We start from the raw sequence: 18,318 nt of genomic DNA on the forward strand, positions 1-18,318 counted from the left end.
TTGACCAAGTACCAGTTTGGCACACTCATATCCCATCACTATTAGTGAGGGGAGAACCCATAGGCATACAACTTGCTCTCCAAAGTAAATTTCCATCTTGATTGACATTTGTCCTCCAAGTTCCAACACTAAAGATGCCAACCCCAAAGGATAATAGTTGAATATACTGAGCAATATTCTGGACTCTACTTTTGGTGTACCTGCCTCCCACTGAATAATTGCATAGATATGCAGCGAACCACTTGGAATAATTTCAGGAATTTTGATTGAGCTGATTCTATCATTGCAAAGTTAGAATAAAGATCAAGCTGGGCACCATGTAAGAATTGTGCCAAGCTCTGGATTTATACAGCCTGATTGCTGCAGGGTTAAAACATGCACCCCCTAGAAAAGAAGGCTGCCAAAATTGCTGTTGTGGACCTCTGTGCATTTTGCAGCACATAGTCTAGAAGAGCCCTTCTCCTACAAGAGGCTCGAAAAAGCCTCTAGATATTTAAATAAGCACACAGGAAGGAAAAGCACCACATCCACAAACAGGAAGGAAGGACACAGGAACGGTGCAGTGGTTTATTAAAGTGTAGATCCCAACATGTTTCGAGTAAAGACTCGTCTTCAGGGGAAGTGGTTTACAAAGCAGAGTACTCACCTTGTAAGCAGCTTAGATATTTAAAGCATTTAACTGCTTAGATCTTGAGCAAAATATTAATTAAAAGAATTGGTTCAATGTTTAACCATGATAGAGGTCTTCATTGAGTGGCTTGAAAAGGTCAGTGGGCTAAAAAATGGAATCATCTGTTGTGTATGCCCCTGCCAAGCCTCTAGGAGGCTTATGTTGGTCTGTTATAAGATCTAGCAAACTGTCTGAAGTGACCTGTATGGATTTAACAGTGGCAATGAGGATAGGAGCCTCCCATAGTGACAGCTGTGCTATATCTGCACTAGAAAATATCCACAAAGCGGGAATAAGCTGTTGGTCAATTATATAGGCCGGCCCAAAAACTTTGCAGAGGACTAGGCTTGACAAGGCCTTAAATGGCGCAGCGGGAAAATGCTTGACTAACAAGCAGAAGGTTGCTGGTTCGAATCCCCGCTGGTATGTTTCCCAGACACCCATATTGGGCAGCAGAGATACAGGAAGATGCTGAAAGGTATCATCTCATATTGCGTGGGAGGAGGCAATGGTAAACTCCTCCTGTATTCTACCAAAGAAAACCACATGGCTCTGTGGTCAGCAGGAGTCGAAATCGACTTGATGTCACACTTTACTTTAAGGGTTGTGTCAAGAAACAAGCAGAGATTGTTTGCTGGTAGAAGTATATGCTGCTACATTAAGGGGTTGGAAGGAGGACCTTAGAGAGGGCTTGGAACCTTTTTTTGCTGCAGGAATGAAATAAGTTTCCCAAAGCTGTTTGCTCTGGGATTGGTGAGTAATTCTTAACAAATTGCAACCCTGACTACTGGAGGAATTACATGTTGGACACCTTGGTGGGGTTAAGATGAAAGCCTTGTCCACGGGTTAGGGCTGGTGGCCAGGCAGAGATGGCCAACTCAAGCAGTAAATAAAGACTTCTCTGGTTGCCACCGGATCTAGAATATGCCAGGGCTGGCACCACTTCACCCATGGAACTGGCCTACAACCCCATGGGAAATGGATCCACTTGGATTCTGCAGGAATCTTCCTGGGCACCAGTATTTCTGGTGGGTGGTGGATGGCTACTTCATGTGGCTTGAGTTTTTCTGTTTGCCATCCACATCTCCAGACACTGTTCACACTGCTAGAACTGGGTTGCCTGTACAGACAGACAATGGACCTCAATTTGTTTCTACAGAACTCCAAACATTCTTGAGGCATAATAGCATCAAACATGTGACATCTATGCCTTTGGCATCTGGATTCGAACCCAGCCATGAATGGGTTTGCAGAATGCTTAATTCAAACTCTGAAGCAGTGGTAGCTGCTGGTGACGGGGTGGGGGGTGCGGAGGGCATTTTGTGGACTGAGGTTCATACCCGTGCTGGGCTCTACAGGAAGCAAGGCATGCATCTTCTGCCTGTGTGTTCATGCCCTGCCATGTCACCTGCCTGCTGAACACTAGTTGGAATTCTAAACTGTCCTTTGGGGAAGGTGGACCAAAGAAGCAGGCGGGGGTTGCTTCTCTTAGCCTGCCTGTGTTTTGACAGTGAATGAATCATTTATTTCAATTGTTGAACAGAAAACCGAAAATCAAACAAACACAAAATTATACAAAATCCCAATAAAGAAAAACAAAAGCGGGGAAAATCACTTTAAATCCATAATATAGTTAAAGGTTTAACTAATACAACCACCAACCAAACAATACATTTAAACTGATGAAGCTACCAGTTTCCAACAAACTTTCCCAGCTATTGAGCAGAACTTGGCAGCATTTAAAGAAATTTAATCAGCTAAAAGAAAATTTTAGATAAAAATTACCTGAATGCCCTGGATATTCTTTTATGAAGGGTAACAAATAGTAATCACGAATGTCCCTATAAAAATTACAACATAGCAGTACATGTGATGTTGTTTCTATACTCCCACTGTCACAGGGGCAAACTCTCTCAGCATAAGGTCTTTTACTTTACCTCCCTTCTAAGACTGTCATTTGAAGTGCATTGAGAGGAGCTAGTGTTAGAGATTTGTGATACTTGGGAATAGTTATTATACCAAGATACAGGTGAAACTCGGAAAATTAGAATATCGTGCAAAAGTCCATTAATTTCAGTAATGCAAATTAAAAGGTGAAACTGATATATGAGACAGACGCATTACATGCAAAGCGAGGTAAGTCAAGCCTTAATTTGTTATAATTGTGATGATCATGGCGTACAGCTCATGAAAACCCCAAATCCACAATCCCAGAAAATTAGAATATTACATGGAACCAAGAAGACAAGGATTGTAGAATAGAACAATATCGGACCTCTGAAAAGTATAAGCATGCATATGTATTCAGTACTTGGTTTGGGCCCCTTTTGCAGCAATTACTGCCTCAATGCGGCATGGCATGGATGCTATCAGCCTGTGGCACTGCCGAGGTGTTATGGAAGACCAGGATGCTTCATTAGCGGCCTTCAGCTCTTCTGCATTGTTTGGTCTCATGTCTCTCATCCTTCTCTTGGCAATGCCCCATAGATTCTCTATGGGGTCAAGTCAGGCGAGTTTGCTGGCCAATCAAGCACAGTACACTGTATACTTTTCAGAGGTCCGATAGTGTTCTATCCTACAATCCTTGTCTTCTTGGTTCCATGTAATATTCTAATTTTCTGAGATTGTGGATTTGGGGTTTTCATGAGCTGTACGCCATGATCATCACAATTATAACAAATTAAGGCTTGACTTATCTCGCTTTGCATGTAATGCGTCTGTCTCATATATCAGTTCCACCTTTTAATTTGCATTACTGAAATTAATGGACTTTTGCACAATATTCTAATTTTCCGAGTTTCACCTGTATCTAGCTGGTTTATTACTGACAGCTTGATTTCCCAAGATAACACCTCTAGGCATGTGACTAAGCTCTATCTGCTTCTCCATATCTAATACACATTGCTTAACTACCAACTTGGCTTTTGAAAACTCCATAGATTTTAAATAAGCTGGGGATAGCCCATGGTACAACAACTCTTTCTTCACACCTCTTCTCCAGTAAGATTGAAAACCACCTGTGAGTACCAGTGCTGCCAGATCCAAAGGATGGAAATTCAATTTTAACCATACATCAAAGATACTTTGCTTTGAGAGTAAGTGTAGAGCTCCCAAGCAGCCATTCATCCTTCCTCAACCTGTGCAGTTGTGGAAATAACTGCACACGCACACACACCCCAACCAGACAAATTAGCCATGCTGATCTCTTCCTGACAGCCAAAGCCATTCTATTAATAGTCAGACTGTGTCCATTTCTTTGGGCAGTATGAACAAACTACCAATTGTAGCTGTTGCTTGAGGCATTGTGATTTAGCAGTTCAAGATTTTAATTTTTTTTAAAATACCCACTAAGTACTTTAAAAGAAACGGAATGACAGAGGTGAGGCTCTGGATAACAGAGGCTCACTTTCTGTCCCTCCAACACAAGTTTCTGGGACTTTTCTTGGAAAAATTTCTGTACCATAATGCTATGGGAAGTGTTATGGCATCACTTCCCATAAAGCAAAATATACAGAAAAGCAAGAAGCAATAAAAACACAAAGAACCAGGGTATGGAGTAGGCCTCCTTGAGCTCAGTTTGGCTTACTAATGAGTAAGCATGCTTAGGCTTACGAAGTGCCATCCAAGCCATGTTTACTCAGTGGTAAGCCCCACTCTAGGCAATGGGCCTACTTATGTAAGAGTACAGAGGCCTGCAGCCTGTGTTTCCACAAGAGCTGGGCATATGTCTAGCAGAAAAGCACCTGCCCTCACTTTTGAGACAGAGGGCGGGCTTTCTTTTGCTTGGATCACCATCATGAGGGATCAGAAGTCCTTGGCATATGCAGATGGAACCACCCTCCCCAAGAAATAAAAAGGGAAGACAGAACAACCCTGCTCCAAGATGTTTTACTTTCTAAAGTGCAGCTGCTGGGATTCCTTCTAAAGCACCCACCCACCTACCCTCATCTTCTGGCCCTGGACTCTCCTTCCCGCAATGTACTTTGCACTCATGAGATCCCTGCAAAGTGGAGGCTGCCTTACTGGGGAGGAAGAAGAGCTACCAGGCCCTGGAGGACACCCAAAGCGGCAATGCTATACAGGGGAAAAACGAGAGGTGCATCTTTAGGAAAGAAATCAAGTTGCCTTTCCTCCCCTGTTGATTCTGCTCTGATCTTCCTCCCAAAGCAGAATGGAGGTGCCTTCCAAAGCACACGGGGCTGTTATGTGTCCAGCCAGCCCCACCTACCCCAATTTTAATCCTAGGCAGTTTCTGTATTCCTAAATATCCCCCCGTGTGGGGAGGGAGTGGGTTGTTTCCACTGCCTCATTTCAACATGCACTACTCCACCTCCCACTCTTTCTTTTGCTCTCTCTCCACCTGGGACTGACCTCTTCTTCCCAAACACCCCCGCCTCAAACCACCACCTCCTTTGGCCACTACAGAGTTGTACGTGCCTACTCAGGATTCTAGTTTGCCTGTGGTTGGTGACCCTGGAGTCCTCATTGGTAAAAGTACATGCACTCTGACTACCTTTGGAGGGATAAAAATTTGAACTGGGCAGGTGCAAAGCAGTACAGATGAGGGTAGCCAAGACACCAATCACTCTAGGAGGGGAATAATCAAACAAATAAGGAACCAGACCTCTGAGTAGGAAAAGTAGGAATGTCCTCTGTCAAAAAGGTGATGGAGGAGAGAAAGAGCAATGAAACAGTGGGAGAGGAATGGATGGTGGGGTTGTTTTTTTTTTGGTGGGGCCTGTTTGTTCTGGGATAAATTAGATGGTGGGTGGTTACCCTGCCACTCAGAAGCATGTCTTGCAAGCTGCAGAGGACCAGCCGGGCTCTTTAGCTAGTAAACTGGCTAATTTTCTACTGGTATATAAGAATGCTGTACGTAGTTCAAACTAAACACCAGCCAGTTTGTTTGACATCTTTATGCAGGTCAAGCTTCAAAAGGTCCAGATGAGATCAGAGATTGTGATCGAGAAACAATCTGACCAGTAAAGCAACAGAATCCCACAGCATTCCAGCTCTGTGGGAACTGGGCATAAGCCAATTTGTATTCAATAGTAAGGACAAGTGGCTTCCAGATACCATTCAGGTAGTGAGAGGACTGTTCTTCTGATGTCTGCACCAAAGGTCATCTGGTACCACCACGCACTTCAAGCAGATCTGAGGAGCAGTTTCAACACAGGACCATGCTACCACATTTGGAAGACTCACTTGGTGTATTTGATACTCAAGGGTCCACATCTTCCCTGTTCTTCCCATGTGAGAGCAAGAGCCCTTTCTATCAGTTCCTGTAGACTCACAACCTTCTTTGGAAGTTGCAGTTCCAAACCCTCAGAGTTTTCCACTGAAGTTACTGTAGTACCTGCACAGCATTATCCTGTTCACATGAGAAAAAACACCTGACATGCTCAACCTTAAGCTGTATAACTGTTCTGAAATCACAAAGTTGCTGGTTAATTATTAGTGTTCCAAGTCTTGGATGCTCATTATTTGAGGAGGAGACTCAATTTAGAGGGCAAGGGTTGAAGCAGAGTAATTGAGCAGAAGCTCGGCAGTTGACCAGACAAATACTAATGACTGATGAATTAAGCTACTAAGGCATTAACTCCTATGAAGAACAAACAAGAGAACCAATGAGAAAAGGCGGGGAGCAAGACACAGGGAGAAGAAAAAGCAAAAGAAGCAAATAGACTGGGCCAGTTAGGGAAGCAAGAGAGGTTACAAGGGGAGATGGACTTGTTACACGAACTAGGAAAGACTGTGGATAAATTAAGGTTGCCAACTGTCCCTCATTACGCAGGATGTCCCTCATTTCAGGGATAAAATGTTGGTCCCTACAGGGACAGCATTTGTCCCTTATCAACCCCTGCTAATTTGGCAAAGAGGTACCTTTTAAACGTGGTGATTCTCTTTATTTAGCAGGGGGAGAGTAACTGGCCCTATCCACCCCCAACACAGTACCTCCAGTGACTGTTGCTGGTGTCTATCTTATGTTTCTTTTTAGATTGTGAGCCCTTTGGGGACAGGGATCCATCTTATTCATTTGTTATTCCTCTGTGTAGTACCTGAGCCATTTTTATTGAATAAATAATAAAATAATAATTTATTCAACAGCATATAATTCAATTACATATATGTCAATGATACTCAGGCTCTTGATTACCACTGCATACACCTCCCAGCCAGCCCCCATAAACTTGTGTCCCTCATTCTGGCAATGAAATGTTGACAATCCTAGGAGAAATGGAACTGGAGTGGAAGACTGCGGAGCTGTTCTAGGCTGAGCTGTTCCCTAAAAGGGAAGCATTATGTTCTTGAAGTAAAGTTTGCAGAGGTGGCTATCCCTGGCTTTCAAGGGCAAGGAAATGGGCAGCAAGGAAATGGGTGGCTGGAGCAGCTACTGGATTCCATCGTGGGTGGGTTCTGAGACTGATGTTGCTAAAACTGGAAAATAAACCAGATTGAGTCCCTTCCCAGGGGAATTTGGTTGGAATTTAGCTATGGTTGGGTATTATAACAACTTTAAAACCTCCAGCGTCTGATGGCCAACCTTAGGGATCAGATACTTTCCCTGGGGAGAAGCTAGCTGCCCTCCCCATGGGACAAGGATAGATCTCTTTCCCACTACTCGTCAGATGGATCTACTGGCCTGGCTGGTTGAATATTCATTCACACACGCATGCATTCTTACACTTTCAAGCATGCTTGTGATGGGAAGCAGAATTAAGAAAAGTCATAGTTACCTATCCAGGTGAGATGTACTGAAACCAGGTATTGAGCAGAGCAAAAATTGGGTGCATTGTCAAGATCAGAGAGCATATGGGGCTTGGAAGTCCCTTTTTAACAGAGTCCAAGCCATGAAACTCTCTGGGTCAGTCACATATCTCTCAGCTTAACCTACCTCACTGGGTTGTTGTGAGGATAAACATAACTATGTACCCCACTCTGGGCACCTTGGAGGAAGAGTGGGATGTAAATGTATAAACAAACAAATGTGCTCAGTGCTCATGTGAGTCACTGAACACCTCAATATAAAAGGTCATCAGAGAGAGAAAACAAGTTTATCTTGATGACAAAATTAAATACAGTTATTTAAACAGTTGGACAGTTATCTTCTAAGAAGGGGGTGAGTGGCTTAGCCATCATAGTTAATGGGCAATCCAGTAGAAAAACAATGAGGGCCAGGTATAGACAAAAAGAGAAACATAAGTCCATCTAGCTCAGTATTGTCTACACAGAATGGCAGCAGCTTCTCCAAGGTTACAGGCAGGAAGTTCTTTCAGTCCTGTCTTGGAGATGCCAGGGAGGGAACTTGGAACCTTCTGTTCTTCCCAGAGCAGCTCCATCTGGGGAATATCGTACGGTGCTCACACATCAAGTCCCCCATTCATAAGCAACCAGGGCAGACCCAGCTTAGCTAAGGGGACAAGTCATGCTTGCTACCACAAGACCAGCTCTCCTCAAAGAGCTTCTAGAAGGTGCTAGAAAACCTATACAGGCACCCTAGCAGATGGCAGTTTTACTTTGGAAGGGCAGGTGTGTGTTCACATATTGTCCAGATTTATGTTGAAGTCCCTGAGAGCTATCGGGGAGCACTCCACACACAATTTGGGTTTTTCACTGCAAATTGTAGCTTAGCCAGATTTATGTCCAGGATAAAAAAATTCCACTTTTTGCATCAGATCTTTGGGCAAATTCAAAATAAGTTTGAATTTATTCCCTGTAATTCACCCCTCTTAATTCCGTGGTAAAGCCTGCTGTCAGGGAAAGGCCTAGGAGATGGAGACTGACACATGTCAACCATATGAAACACTCAGTAGGAATATCAACCAAATTAAAGGTGGGGAGGAGGGAGTGTGATGATCTATTCCAATTGAGTAGGCGCACTGGAGCGCCTCGCAGTTCTCAAGGGCTGCTGGGCCAGAGGTACAGGCCCAGTGGCCGTTCCACCCACTCTGTGGGGTGGGAGAGGCCTGCCTGACTCATCCCCCAGGCACCCACATGGCGGCTAAAATGATGGAAAAGATTGGAGGTTCGGCATGGTGGGGCAGCAGTGGGGAGGGCATGGGGTGGCGGCAGGAGGCTCCACTGGACATTTGGAGGCCCCTTGGACCTTGGAGGCCACAGAACGGGGCCCCAAGGTCCGGGAGTAAGAGTGCTTATGTGTCTAAGCCCCTTTTAAAGCCATCCAAGCTAGTGGCCATCACCACATCCTGTGGCAGAGAATTCCATAGATTAATTATGTGCTGTGTGAATAAGTATTCCTTTTATTGGTCCTAAATTTCCTGGCCTTCAGTTTTATGGGATGACCCTTTGTGTTGTGAGAGAGGGACCAAAATTTTTCTCTGTCCACTTAAAAACACAAACCACCACACTTACCTTGCATCACAATTTTTGTTAGGAGTTTATTTTCTTAAACTTGGTGGAATCTATGGGTTTGTTTGTTTGTTTGTTTGTTTGCCTTTCCAGATGATTCCCAAAATGAAGTTAGTTTTATTGTTTGTCCATTTGTCTATAGTTTCCTTTGGAAGTTAGTCTAGTTCTAGGCAGAAGACATTTCTCCACGCAATGTAGTATCTTTCCCCCTATCATCTCTAGAATTAAGCATTGGCAAAGGTTATTTACAGAGTCAAACAAAGAAAAGAGGCAAAAGAATTTGGCATTTAGAGATGCCAAAATACTTGCCTCATCTGCTGGACTGCTTGGTTTCCAACCACCTCCAGCTGTTACAAATTCCTGTTCTAGAACAGAAAGATACTTCTTACCTGGCAGCCTTACCACTCATTTGTATATTTAAAAGGAGCACAACTACTTTGCCATGATTATCTCATGTCTTCTTGGAGGAGGAGGAGAACCAAGCTGTCCCTGTGAGATGCTTCTTCTGCTCCTGCATCCACACCACTGAGCTTTAGTCATCATCAAGGAGTCAGTGAGTGCATAATAATAGAGAAACCACAGGTGATGCCATAATTGCCAGCTGCAGAGGTAGGGGCAAAGTGTCATCCTTGAGCACTGGGGAGAGATGTAGCTATTTGGAACCTATCTGTGCTACAAAAATATATATGTTTTCTACCAGTCCTATCCTAGGATTTCTTGCTTGGAGAGAATGCTGGTAATTGTCAGATCCCTGAGCCCAGGGTTCCCAATCTTCGGTCCCTAGAGGATGGTGGACTACATTATCACCAGGCACAATGACCAGAGGCCATTGTGGCTGGGGATGATGGGAGTTGTAGTCTAACAACATTGGGGGACTCAATATTAGGAGCCCCTGCTCTAGCCTTTTTTTCACAGCTATGTTAGTCCATAGTGGTAAAAACCATCCAATAACAACTAAGTCTAACAACAACTGTAGCCCAACATATGGGGATACAAAATGGACGGAAACCTCTGCCTTAGCCTACCCTTCACTGAACTACAGTTCCCAAGGTTTTATGGGGTTAGAGAATGACAAACCAGTTTAATTTTACAGTGTTAAATGTGTCAGTTGGGAAGAGAGGAATTCCATTCGCCAGTGGATGTGGTGGACGTGGGAGTCTTTAAGCACTAGGAGTCTTTAAGCACTAGGGTTGCCAACATTCCTCTGCCTGAATGTGGGACATGAGGCAAGGAGTATACAGGAATTGGGAGCCTGAGTACTCTGTGTGTTTTTACCATTTTCAGCTTGAACTATGATATAAATTACAACTTAAGATTGCTTCTCATTGTCATGGTTATATCATTCCATGGTTAGCCAAAATGGGTGTGATGCAGTTTTCTTTTCTAGAAAGAGAAGCATTGTTAGCCAGCAAAAGTAGGTTTCACACAAGGGCACTATCCAGTAGTCATTACTTGCATGATTTTCATGCTCCTGATACCTGGATAATGCTAAGTTAGCCAATAACTGATGACTGTTAAATGTTTTTGTTAATGTCCCCAGTATGGGACTGCTGGCAACCCTAAGCCTGCAGCCCACCAGAACCACAAACTACTCTCGTAGGGAGGGAGAAGGGAAAGGAGTTGGAGCATTAATTATTTCATTATTAGTTAAAATAACTGGTTTGATCAGAGCCATAGGTTCCTCTCAGCTGAAAATAAGGGACAAATGGCATCTCATAAAGGACAAATTTGGGCTGAAATAAGGGACATCCTGCTAATAAAGGTCGGTTGGTAACCCTACTAAGCACTAGTATCTGTTTAGAAAACAGAGATAAAATACAAACTAAGAGCCTCACTACACATGTCATTAAATATGTCATTGGCATACTTAATTGTTGTGCTTCCATCCCTGGCCAACATGAGGGCATTGGGCACACCACCCTGTGCTTAATATATGCCATGGTGTTGTCAAGGACTCTGGCTAGGAGAGCTGCACTTTTCTGGGATCATTTACTCCTTTGTTTTCTCCATGTTGTGCTGGGCAAGTTTAGGATTCCCACCATATAATACTGTTATGTTATCCTGGCATAATAGAACGTTGATAATGGCATAACTACAGTATAAAATTGCTTTGTGAATCGAGTGGGACATAATCCTAAGCAACTGTGCACAGGATAGCAGCTGTAGCTTATAAAAGCAATAAACTCTGCCTTAAAGCTTTGTCTCTTAGGCTGCTATTTATTACTACATCTGTATTGTTGCATAGATTGGTTGGTGTTATATCAAGTAGTACAGAAAATACATCCACCCGTATATGGCGAGGCCTGAGGACTTCTTTGTTTGTTGTGAGGTTTAGTTGAGAAAGTACTGTACAATCGGATTTTATGAGTTTCCATATTTTATGGAAACCATTACAGTTGGTCGGTGATTGTTGGTCCCTTATGTGGATCACATAGGTCCCTTCCTTATGTGAGAAAGCTAGACATCTTTGAGGCATCAATCAGAACAAGCGGCAGCCCAGAGGGATCAAGTACATTGGCACAACTCTACCTGCGCCGACGCACCCTCTTGCTTTTCTCACCCTGCAGCAAAGCAAAGCGAGACGCGACGTCTCCAACGTTACGGATCAAACCTCGCTCATCTGCTGTTTGGCTATCGACTCGCCGTGACTGCTTCCTCCTTCCGCCTCCCTTCAATCAATGGAATCGGCGCTCGATTCTCTGCTGCCAAGGCTTGAGCGGGGTAGAGAATCAAGATGGCGGACAAGACGCCAGGCGGCTCGCAGAAGGCCAGTGCGAAGGTGAGGCCGCTTTTGGGGCCGGGTCAGCGGCGCTGCGGATGCTCTGAGGATGGGGAAGGCGGCCTCCGCGGCTGCCCACGGGGGCTGGCGGGAGAACCCGGTTGAAGACCCGTGGAGCACCAGGGGCTGTGGTGCGCAGGCAGGCGAGCAGCTCAGGCGGGCTTTGCGGCCTAGCCTCTCTCCGCTTCCCCCCAGTCCCCGGCTGGTGGTACTGCGAGACGGATTGACGGAGAAGATAGGAGACAGCTAGCTATGCTCAAATTAAAGGGGTCGGTCGCCTCCATTTCATTTCAGTAGAGAACTATTTGTGAGGAGCGCCCCCCCTTCCACAGGGACTGGAAAAGTGCTTCCTTTCCTCTCATGTGAGAAGTAAAGAAACACTTTCCCGTTCACGGGAAGGGAGGCAAAACCCTCTCAAATACTCCTTAAAATGAAATTGAAGTGATTCGGGCCGTTTAACGTCCCTTATTTCACCCCAAATAATGGACTTCCCTTATTTCAGCCCAAATTTGTCCCTTATGGGATGCCATTTGTCCCTTATTTTCAACTGAGAGGAACCTATAGCTCTGATCAAACCAGTTGTTTTCTTTAATAATGAAATAATTAATGCTCCAACTCCTTTTCCTTCTTCCTCCCTACCAGAGTAGTTTGTGGTTCTGGTGGGCTGCAGGCTTAGGGTTGCCGTCAGTCCCATATTGGGGACATTAACAAAAACATTTAACAGTAATCAATTATTGGCTAACTTAGTATTATCCAGGTATCAGGATCATGACAATCATGCAAGTAATGACTACTGGATAGTGCCCTTGTGCCCAGCTCATTCTCTATGAGAATGAAAACAGGAGGACGGGGTTTGTAAGGAAGAAGATGCAGGGATGGCAGGGTGGAGATATATTTCATTTTGCATTTGGTTTTTCTTGGAATACGTCTCTTTCTTCCTTTCCAGTTTCCTCACTTAGCCTGAAAGCCTTGTCTTTAGCCCCAGCTTGTTAGCATCCTGCCTGTCTCAATGTGTCATCCCACCGAATGCTGTGTGTGGCCTTCAGGTTGCGTCTCCTGGCATGGATCATGGATAATCCTTAGGAGCATTTCATGCCAGATGATGATTTTCTTATTTTGCTATCACTTTTTGTGACAAAGAAAGGGTATAACTGTTTGGACACTTTCATATATAATAAATATAAAGGGTTTTTGTGTGTGTGTACAAATTTAGAAGTTGTGGTTGTCCATGACTTGACATTGCATGGACTGTGTGCTTTTGTCATGTGGTGAAGAATAAGGCTTTTTCCTGTATGAAAAGTTTTATGTAGGAATATAGTATTGTAGGAAGTGGTTCTCAGTATATTGCATATAAAAACTAATTCTAGAGTACAGTTTATTCCCTATGTGGATTGTTTTTTCTAAAGAGAAGTTTTCCCCTAAAAATGGTTTTATTACTTCATTCATGTTTGATACATGTTTTGGGTGCAAATTGAAAATACACTCTCACACGTTGTTAGTGTTGTCAGTTTAAAAGTGTACATTTCTTAGCTCCCATAACACAAGTAAACAGGACACAGTCAAGGTTGTGACTTCTCAAATGCTAGCGCTGTGCAACTTTGAACTTGTATTAGCTCCAGATTCTCTGTTTTGAAAAGTTAATCCTATTGACCAAAAGAAAACAAAGAACTGTGAAACTAAAGCCCAAGGCTTTACCATACCAGATGGCAGTTACCTTCTGTGAGAAGAGTTTCAAAATTGGTTTGTGATACAGCATGGGAGAATTGATTGTTCAAAGAGAAAATGTCATTCATTCTACCAGCCTGGCACAAGTCCCTTGTGTGTTAGCTTAAGCAGTTCATTGGATCCTGGCCAATACTTGGAATACTCTGTCTTCAACAGGATTATTTCTGTACATGTTGGTAATCTTTCACTAAAATTCTATCCAAACTTGTCTTTAACTACTTGCCCAGTTGCCAGTGATGACCTGAAATTAATGCTGGGGCACATAGAGTTGGAGGGGGCTGATTATGTGTGCACGAACATGTGCATTGTGCCTTTGTAGGCTATGTTGGCTTTAGGAGCACTTGAAGGGCTCTTAAGTTCCCAGAAACGGGCTCCAGCTGATTGTCATCTGTTGTTCTCTAGAATGAGGCAGGAAAGGATCCTATGACAGTGGTGTGCATGGATCTGGTGACTGCTGGTTAGAGGGTTGGGGGTGGACAGTGTTAAGAACCTGGGAGGGTGCTCTTAAACCCATTCTCCCCACATTTCCCCTGCGGGTGCTGTGTCTAAAAATGGTCCCACGGTGTGGCAGCGTACTTCCTTGGTGCCCCAGTGTAGATTGGACCAGAAGTACCTGGAAATGCCCAGTGCGGCATATGCTGCCATCCTGCGGGACCATTTGTAGACACTGCACTGGCGAGGGAAACGCGGGTAGTGGTGGTGTAAGAGCACCCTCCCCAGTCCTTAAAGCTTTCCCACCCCCACCTTTGAACTGGCCAAACTGCTGGGCTTTTGAACTGGTTCAGAGGTCCATAAAAGGGCCTCTGAACCAGTTTGTGCACATCCCTATCCTATGACACAACTTAGGGTCACTTTTTGCACATTCTAGAAGAGAGCAAAAGATGATGTCTAGCGGCACCCATCTTCAAACAGTGATGAAGCAACTGCTGCCCACAGTGGTTAAAGAGCAGACATCCCTCTCCACTAACAAGGATGGTAAGCCCCTTCTCCTGTTCCCACAAAGCAGGAGAGAGCATAAATTACTCCAGGGGGAAACTTGGGGCTTTAATTACAAGATTATTATCTAAATATTACTTGTAAAGAGTTCTTGTTGCTTTTAGGAGGGAAATCCTGTCAATTGTGTTGTACATGACTGCTTTGAATTGAGTGTCTGAGTTCTGTGAATCACAACTTTAGGCAATAGCATGATTTCATCAAAAGCTATGAGAGAGGTGTTGTTGATTTCTATAGCAACAGGATTGCATTCCTAATCTTTAGTGAATTGACTGGTTAAAGTAACTAATACATGGTGATTAAAACCTGTTTAATTTTATATTCCCATCTGGTAAAAACAAATGTACCATCAAACTTCAGTAAAGCTTGGTTGCCTCTATTATCAGAAAATTAATCAGTAGATTATAATTCAGTGGATTAAATTATACACAGCTAGCAACCGTTTGTTCTCCCTGCTGCTCAAGCACTTTCAGAGCTTAATTGTGAAAGGGGGCTGACCCCCACCAGGGTCATGGGGCAAGGAAGCATTTTGCACCTCACATTAGGCACCACAAAACTTTGGGCCAACCCCTGGGGCCAGTGAAGCAGTCCCCATGGGCCAGATCTGCCCCCGGGCCTTATGTTCTGCAGGCCTAGGCTAATATCTACTTGGAGAAGTCAGACATGACTTTAGTCACTCATGCACTGGTAACATCCATATTGGATTACTGCAGTGTGCTTTATGTGGGGCAGCCCTTGAACATGGTTTGGAAGCTTCAGCTGGTCCAGAATGCTGCTGCAAGGATGCTCGTGGGCGCTAGTAGAGTCTCAGGAATTACACCTGTGACAGCTTCACTTGTTGCCAGTTTGCTTCCGGGCTAGATTCAAAATGCTGGTTTTTTGAGCCCTAAAGCCCTACATGTCTTGGGGCTGGGGTATCTTTTGGACCGCATTCACTCATATGAATCTGTCAGGGCCCTTGTTCATTCTCTTGAGCCCTGGTTGGGGCCCACCATCGATAAATTCAGTTGGACGGAACAAGACAGGGCCTTTTCAGTTGTGGTTCCCTGGCTCTGGAATGCCTTCCCAGAAGAGCTTTGACATGCTCCCTCCCGTAGGGCTTTTAAACAAGATCTTAAAATTTATTTGTTTAGAGATACTTTTTATGTGTTTTACTATGGCCTGATGGGTTTTTAATTGTAATTCGGTTTGTTTTAATTTTGTTTATTCAATATTGTGTGTTGTGTGTGTGGTTTTAATTGTGTTAAATAAAATATTATTATTTTTGTTTTACTTTTGTGAGCTGCCCTGAGCAGTATTGTGCTAGAGGGGCAGGATATAAATATTTTAAATAGATAAATATGCTTCTTTTTTTTAAGGACCGATGGCATCTTAAATCATTTGCTGCTCAGTTCTTGATGGTTTTGTAGATGATCAAATTTGCTCAGTAAATGAGAAATAATGGGATAGGGATTATTATCTTGAGTTGATTAGCTTAAAACCTATTTTTTGTTTGGCCTTCTAGGGTTTTAAAATTGTTTTAACTGTTTTAAACTGTGTTTGAATTGTTTAGATTTTGTGGTTTTAAGATTGATTTTTAAAAGATTATATTTTGTTTTGGTTTTGTAAACCACCCAGAGCTGTTGTATGGGGCAGTATAGAAATATAATAATAAAAAATAAAATATTGTTTGGACAATGTGAAGTAGAAATTTCTAGGAAGAGAATTTATGTAATTATTTTTTTCCTAGTCGGCTTTAGTTGATATGATGGCCCTCTGAAACTGGATGCTGAGGTCCCGTAGAGATTGTATCTTATCTAGGATAGGCTTGATGGCATTTTGGTCACTTCCTGGTCTGTTGATTTAAATGGACTGTCCAGTCCTATCATGTTTTCTGATAGCTAAACACACTCGCTTAAGACAGGTGCTTATAGAAGAAGCAGTGCATTTCTTGCATTTCATTAGGGCTTATCTGTACAAGTTCATTGAAAATTATACCTGTGAAACCCAACTTGCATGCCAAGCTTAAATTTAGTTTGGGTTCTCTGAAAATCTGTAACTGATATGTAGTAAAGTCCTAAGCATGTTTACTCAGAAGTAATTTCCATTAAGTTAAATGGTTCGTATTCCCCGGTTAGTGTGTTTAGGGTTGTAGTCTTGAGTAGAAATGGACAATATTGAAGTTTCATTTATTTATACATGGCTAATTCTCCCAAAGACCCACAGGTTCATTTAAAACACTTGTACTCTGCATTTCCAAATTTGACAGAGGTGACTAGCAATCATTAAATGAATTAGCACAGTGATTCATATTTTTGAGAGAATATTTGATCCTCTCTTTAATTTAATTGGGCTTCTATTAATTTTGGAGTCCTGGGAGCAGGGCTGGCTCTAGTCTAACTTGCATCCTGTATAGAAAGTGAAGTTGGCATTTTCTCCCATGAAAAATACAGGTAGTATTGGTTTTGCCCCAAGTAACATTTCTACATAGCACTTTCTGAAGCATGGCACCCTGTTCATCCTCTACTGTGTGGCATTCTGTTTGGCTAGGCGGGTCATGTACCCTCTAAGACCAGCGCTGCCATGGAGTGAAGATGACACATATATTCTTTTAATACAGGTGATTTTAAAAAGGTGAGATTTTGAATTGATGGTGAAGGAATATCAAATTAAAAACAGAATTAGTACAACTACATGTAAAACATGTTTTCTTTGAAGAATCAGTAAATGTCTCCTGAATGTGTTGCTTGTATTTTCATCATTTTAGGCCAGGGTGCCAGACACAACTCGTTCCACTGGATCACCAGACACTCATGTAAGTATTAAGATGAATGTGCAAAAATCTAATGAATGGAAATGATGGTTGTTGTGGTTAGTTATCACTCTGGATGAGTGTGATGCTGCTGAAAAATGAGCTATAGGTCTACGTTAAATCTATTGCAGTTCATTCTTTTCTACCCCACCCCCATCATTTGCATATTGGTTAGGGCAGGATGACCTGTGGTAGCTGAATATATAGCCTGTTGGCATGAGAGAGAAAGGGAGTTAAAACCATTTTAAAGCAACTGTTCATTGATATGAATTGCTTCAGCTGATATCCTAGAGCAGTACAGAATGTCTGTAAGCAGTTATACATATATATTGTGGTATATAGACTAGGTTTGTCATGCCAGTCAATTGACCATGGTCAAATACGGGTGGCCCTCGTTATTCACAGAGGCTCTGTTCTTGCCTATGGGCACGGATATGGAAACTTTGAATAATGAAATCTTACCCTATGGAAATCTAGGGGTTAGGTTCTTGCACACATGCGTGCGCACTAAGAATGGGGTTGGGTGGGATAAATAAGAGAAAGTATTCTACCTTGCTCTGGAGCAATGACCCACAAATGCCCAATTCCTCCAATTTTAGCAAAAAATTATGGGAGTATTTTTTTAAAAGAGCCGCAAAGTGACTCTCTGCTGCCTCTAGACCAGAATTGACTCCAGAAGTTATTTTCAGTGGCCCTGAAACTGCAAATAGGTAAAAATGGCCTATTTGTGTACTTGCAGATATAGAAACCAGGTCTCTAGGATCTCACCACGTATATGTGAAACTGCAGTTGATGGAACTGTGGATAGTGAGCGATATTGTCAAATATCCCATGAAACCAAGAATGCCACTGTTTGTTTGGCAACTTACCTTTCTTATTTAATTATGTTTTCACTTGTTAGCAGGAGTCTTGTGAATCTGCAAGATGGCTTTGGATGCCAAAGGGGAGGAAGCTCTACTCCTTCTCCCTCAGCAACTATGCCATGGAGGC

The 18,318-nt window shown here is 43.1% G+C and overlaps 1 protein-coding gene and 1 long non-coding RNA gene across 5 annotated transcripts in view; one reads left to right on the forward strand and one right to left on the reverse strand.

Annotated features, from left to right (window-relative positions):
- LOC128352274 (uncharacterized) overlaps positions 1 to 11,794 on the reverse strand; it is a 34,990-nt gene extending 23,196 nt beyond the window's left edge. Inside the window, exons 1-2 of the long non-coding RNA XR_008320296.1 lie at positions 11,570 to 11,794; positions 5,876 to 6,041 (exon numbers count right to left, since the gene is read on the reverse strand). This is a non-coding gene — a long non-coding RNA (uncharacterized LOC128352274). The remainder of the gene's footprint in view (positions 1 to 5,875; positions 6,042 to 11,569) is intronic.
- U2SURP (U2 snRNP associated SURP domain containing) overlaps positions 11,672 to 18,318 on the forward strand; it is a 78,396-nt gene continuing 71,749 nt past the window's right edge. For 2 of the 4 annotated variants that reach the window (XM_053312712.1, XM_053312713.1), the window contains exons 1-2: positions 11,672 to 11,819; positions 17,284 to 17,331. In XM_053312712.1, coding sequence (XP_053168687.1) covers positions 11,775 to 11,819; positions 17,284 to 17,331 — 93 coding nt within the window. In that variant the 5' untranslated portion in view covers positions 11,672 to 11,774. Of the gene's footprint in view, positions 11,820 to 14,426; positions 14,520 to 17,283; positions 17,332 to 18,318 lie in introns of those variants that run through there. The other 2 variants (XM_053312714.1, XM_053312715.1) reach the window with 2 other exon arrangements.

Source organism: Hemicordylus capensis, chromosome 3 (genome assembly GCF_027244095.1).
Source record: "Hemicordylus capensis ecotype Gifberg chromosome 3, rHemCap1.1.pri, whole genome shotgun sequence".
NCBI lineage: Eukaryota > Metazoa > Chordata > Lepidosauria > Squamata > Cordylidae > Hemicordylus > Hemicordylus capensis.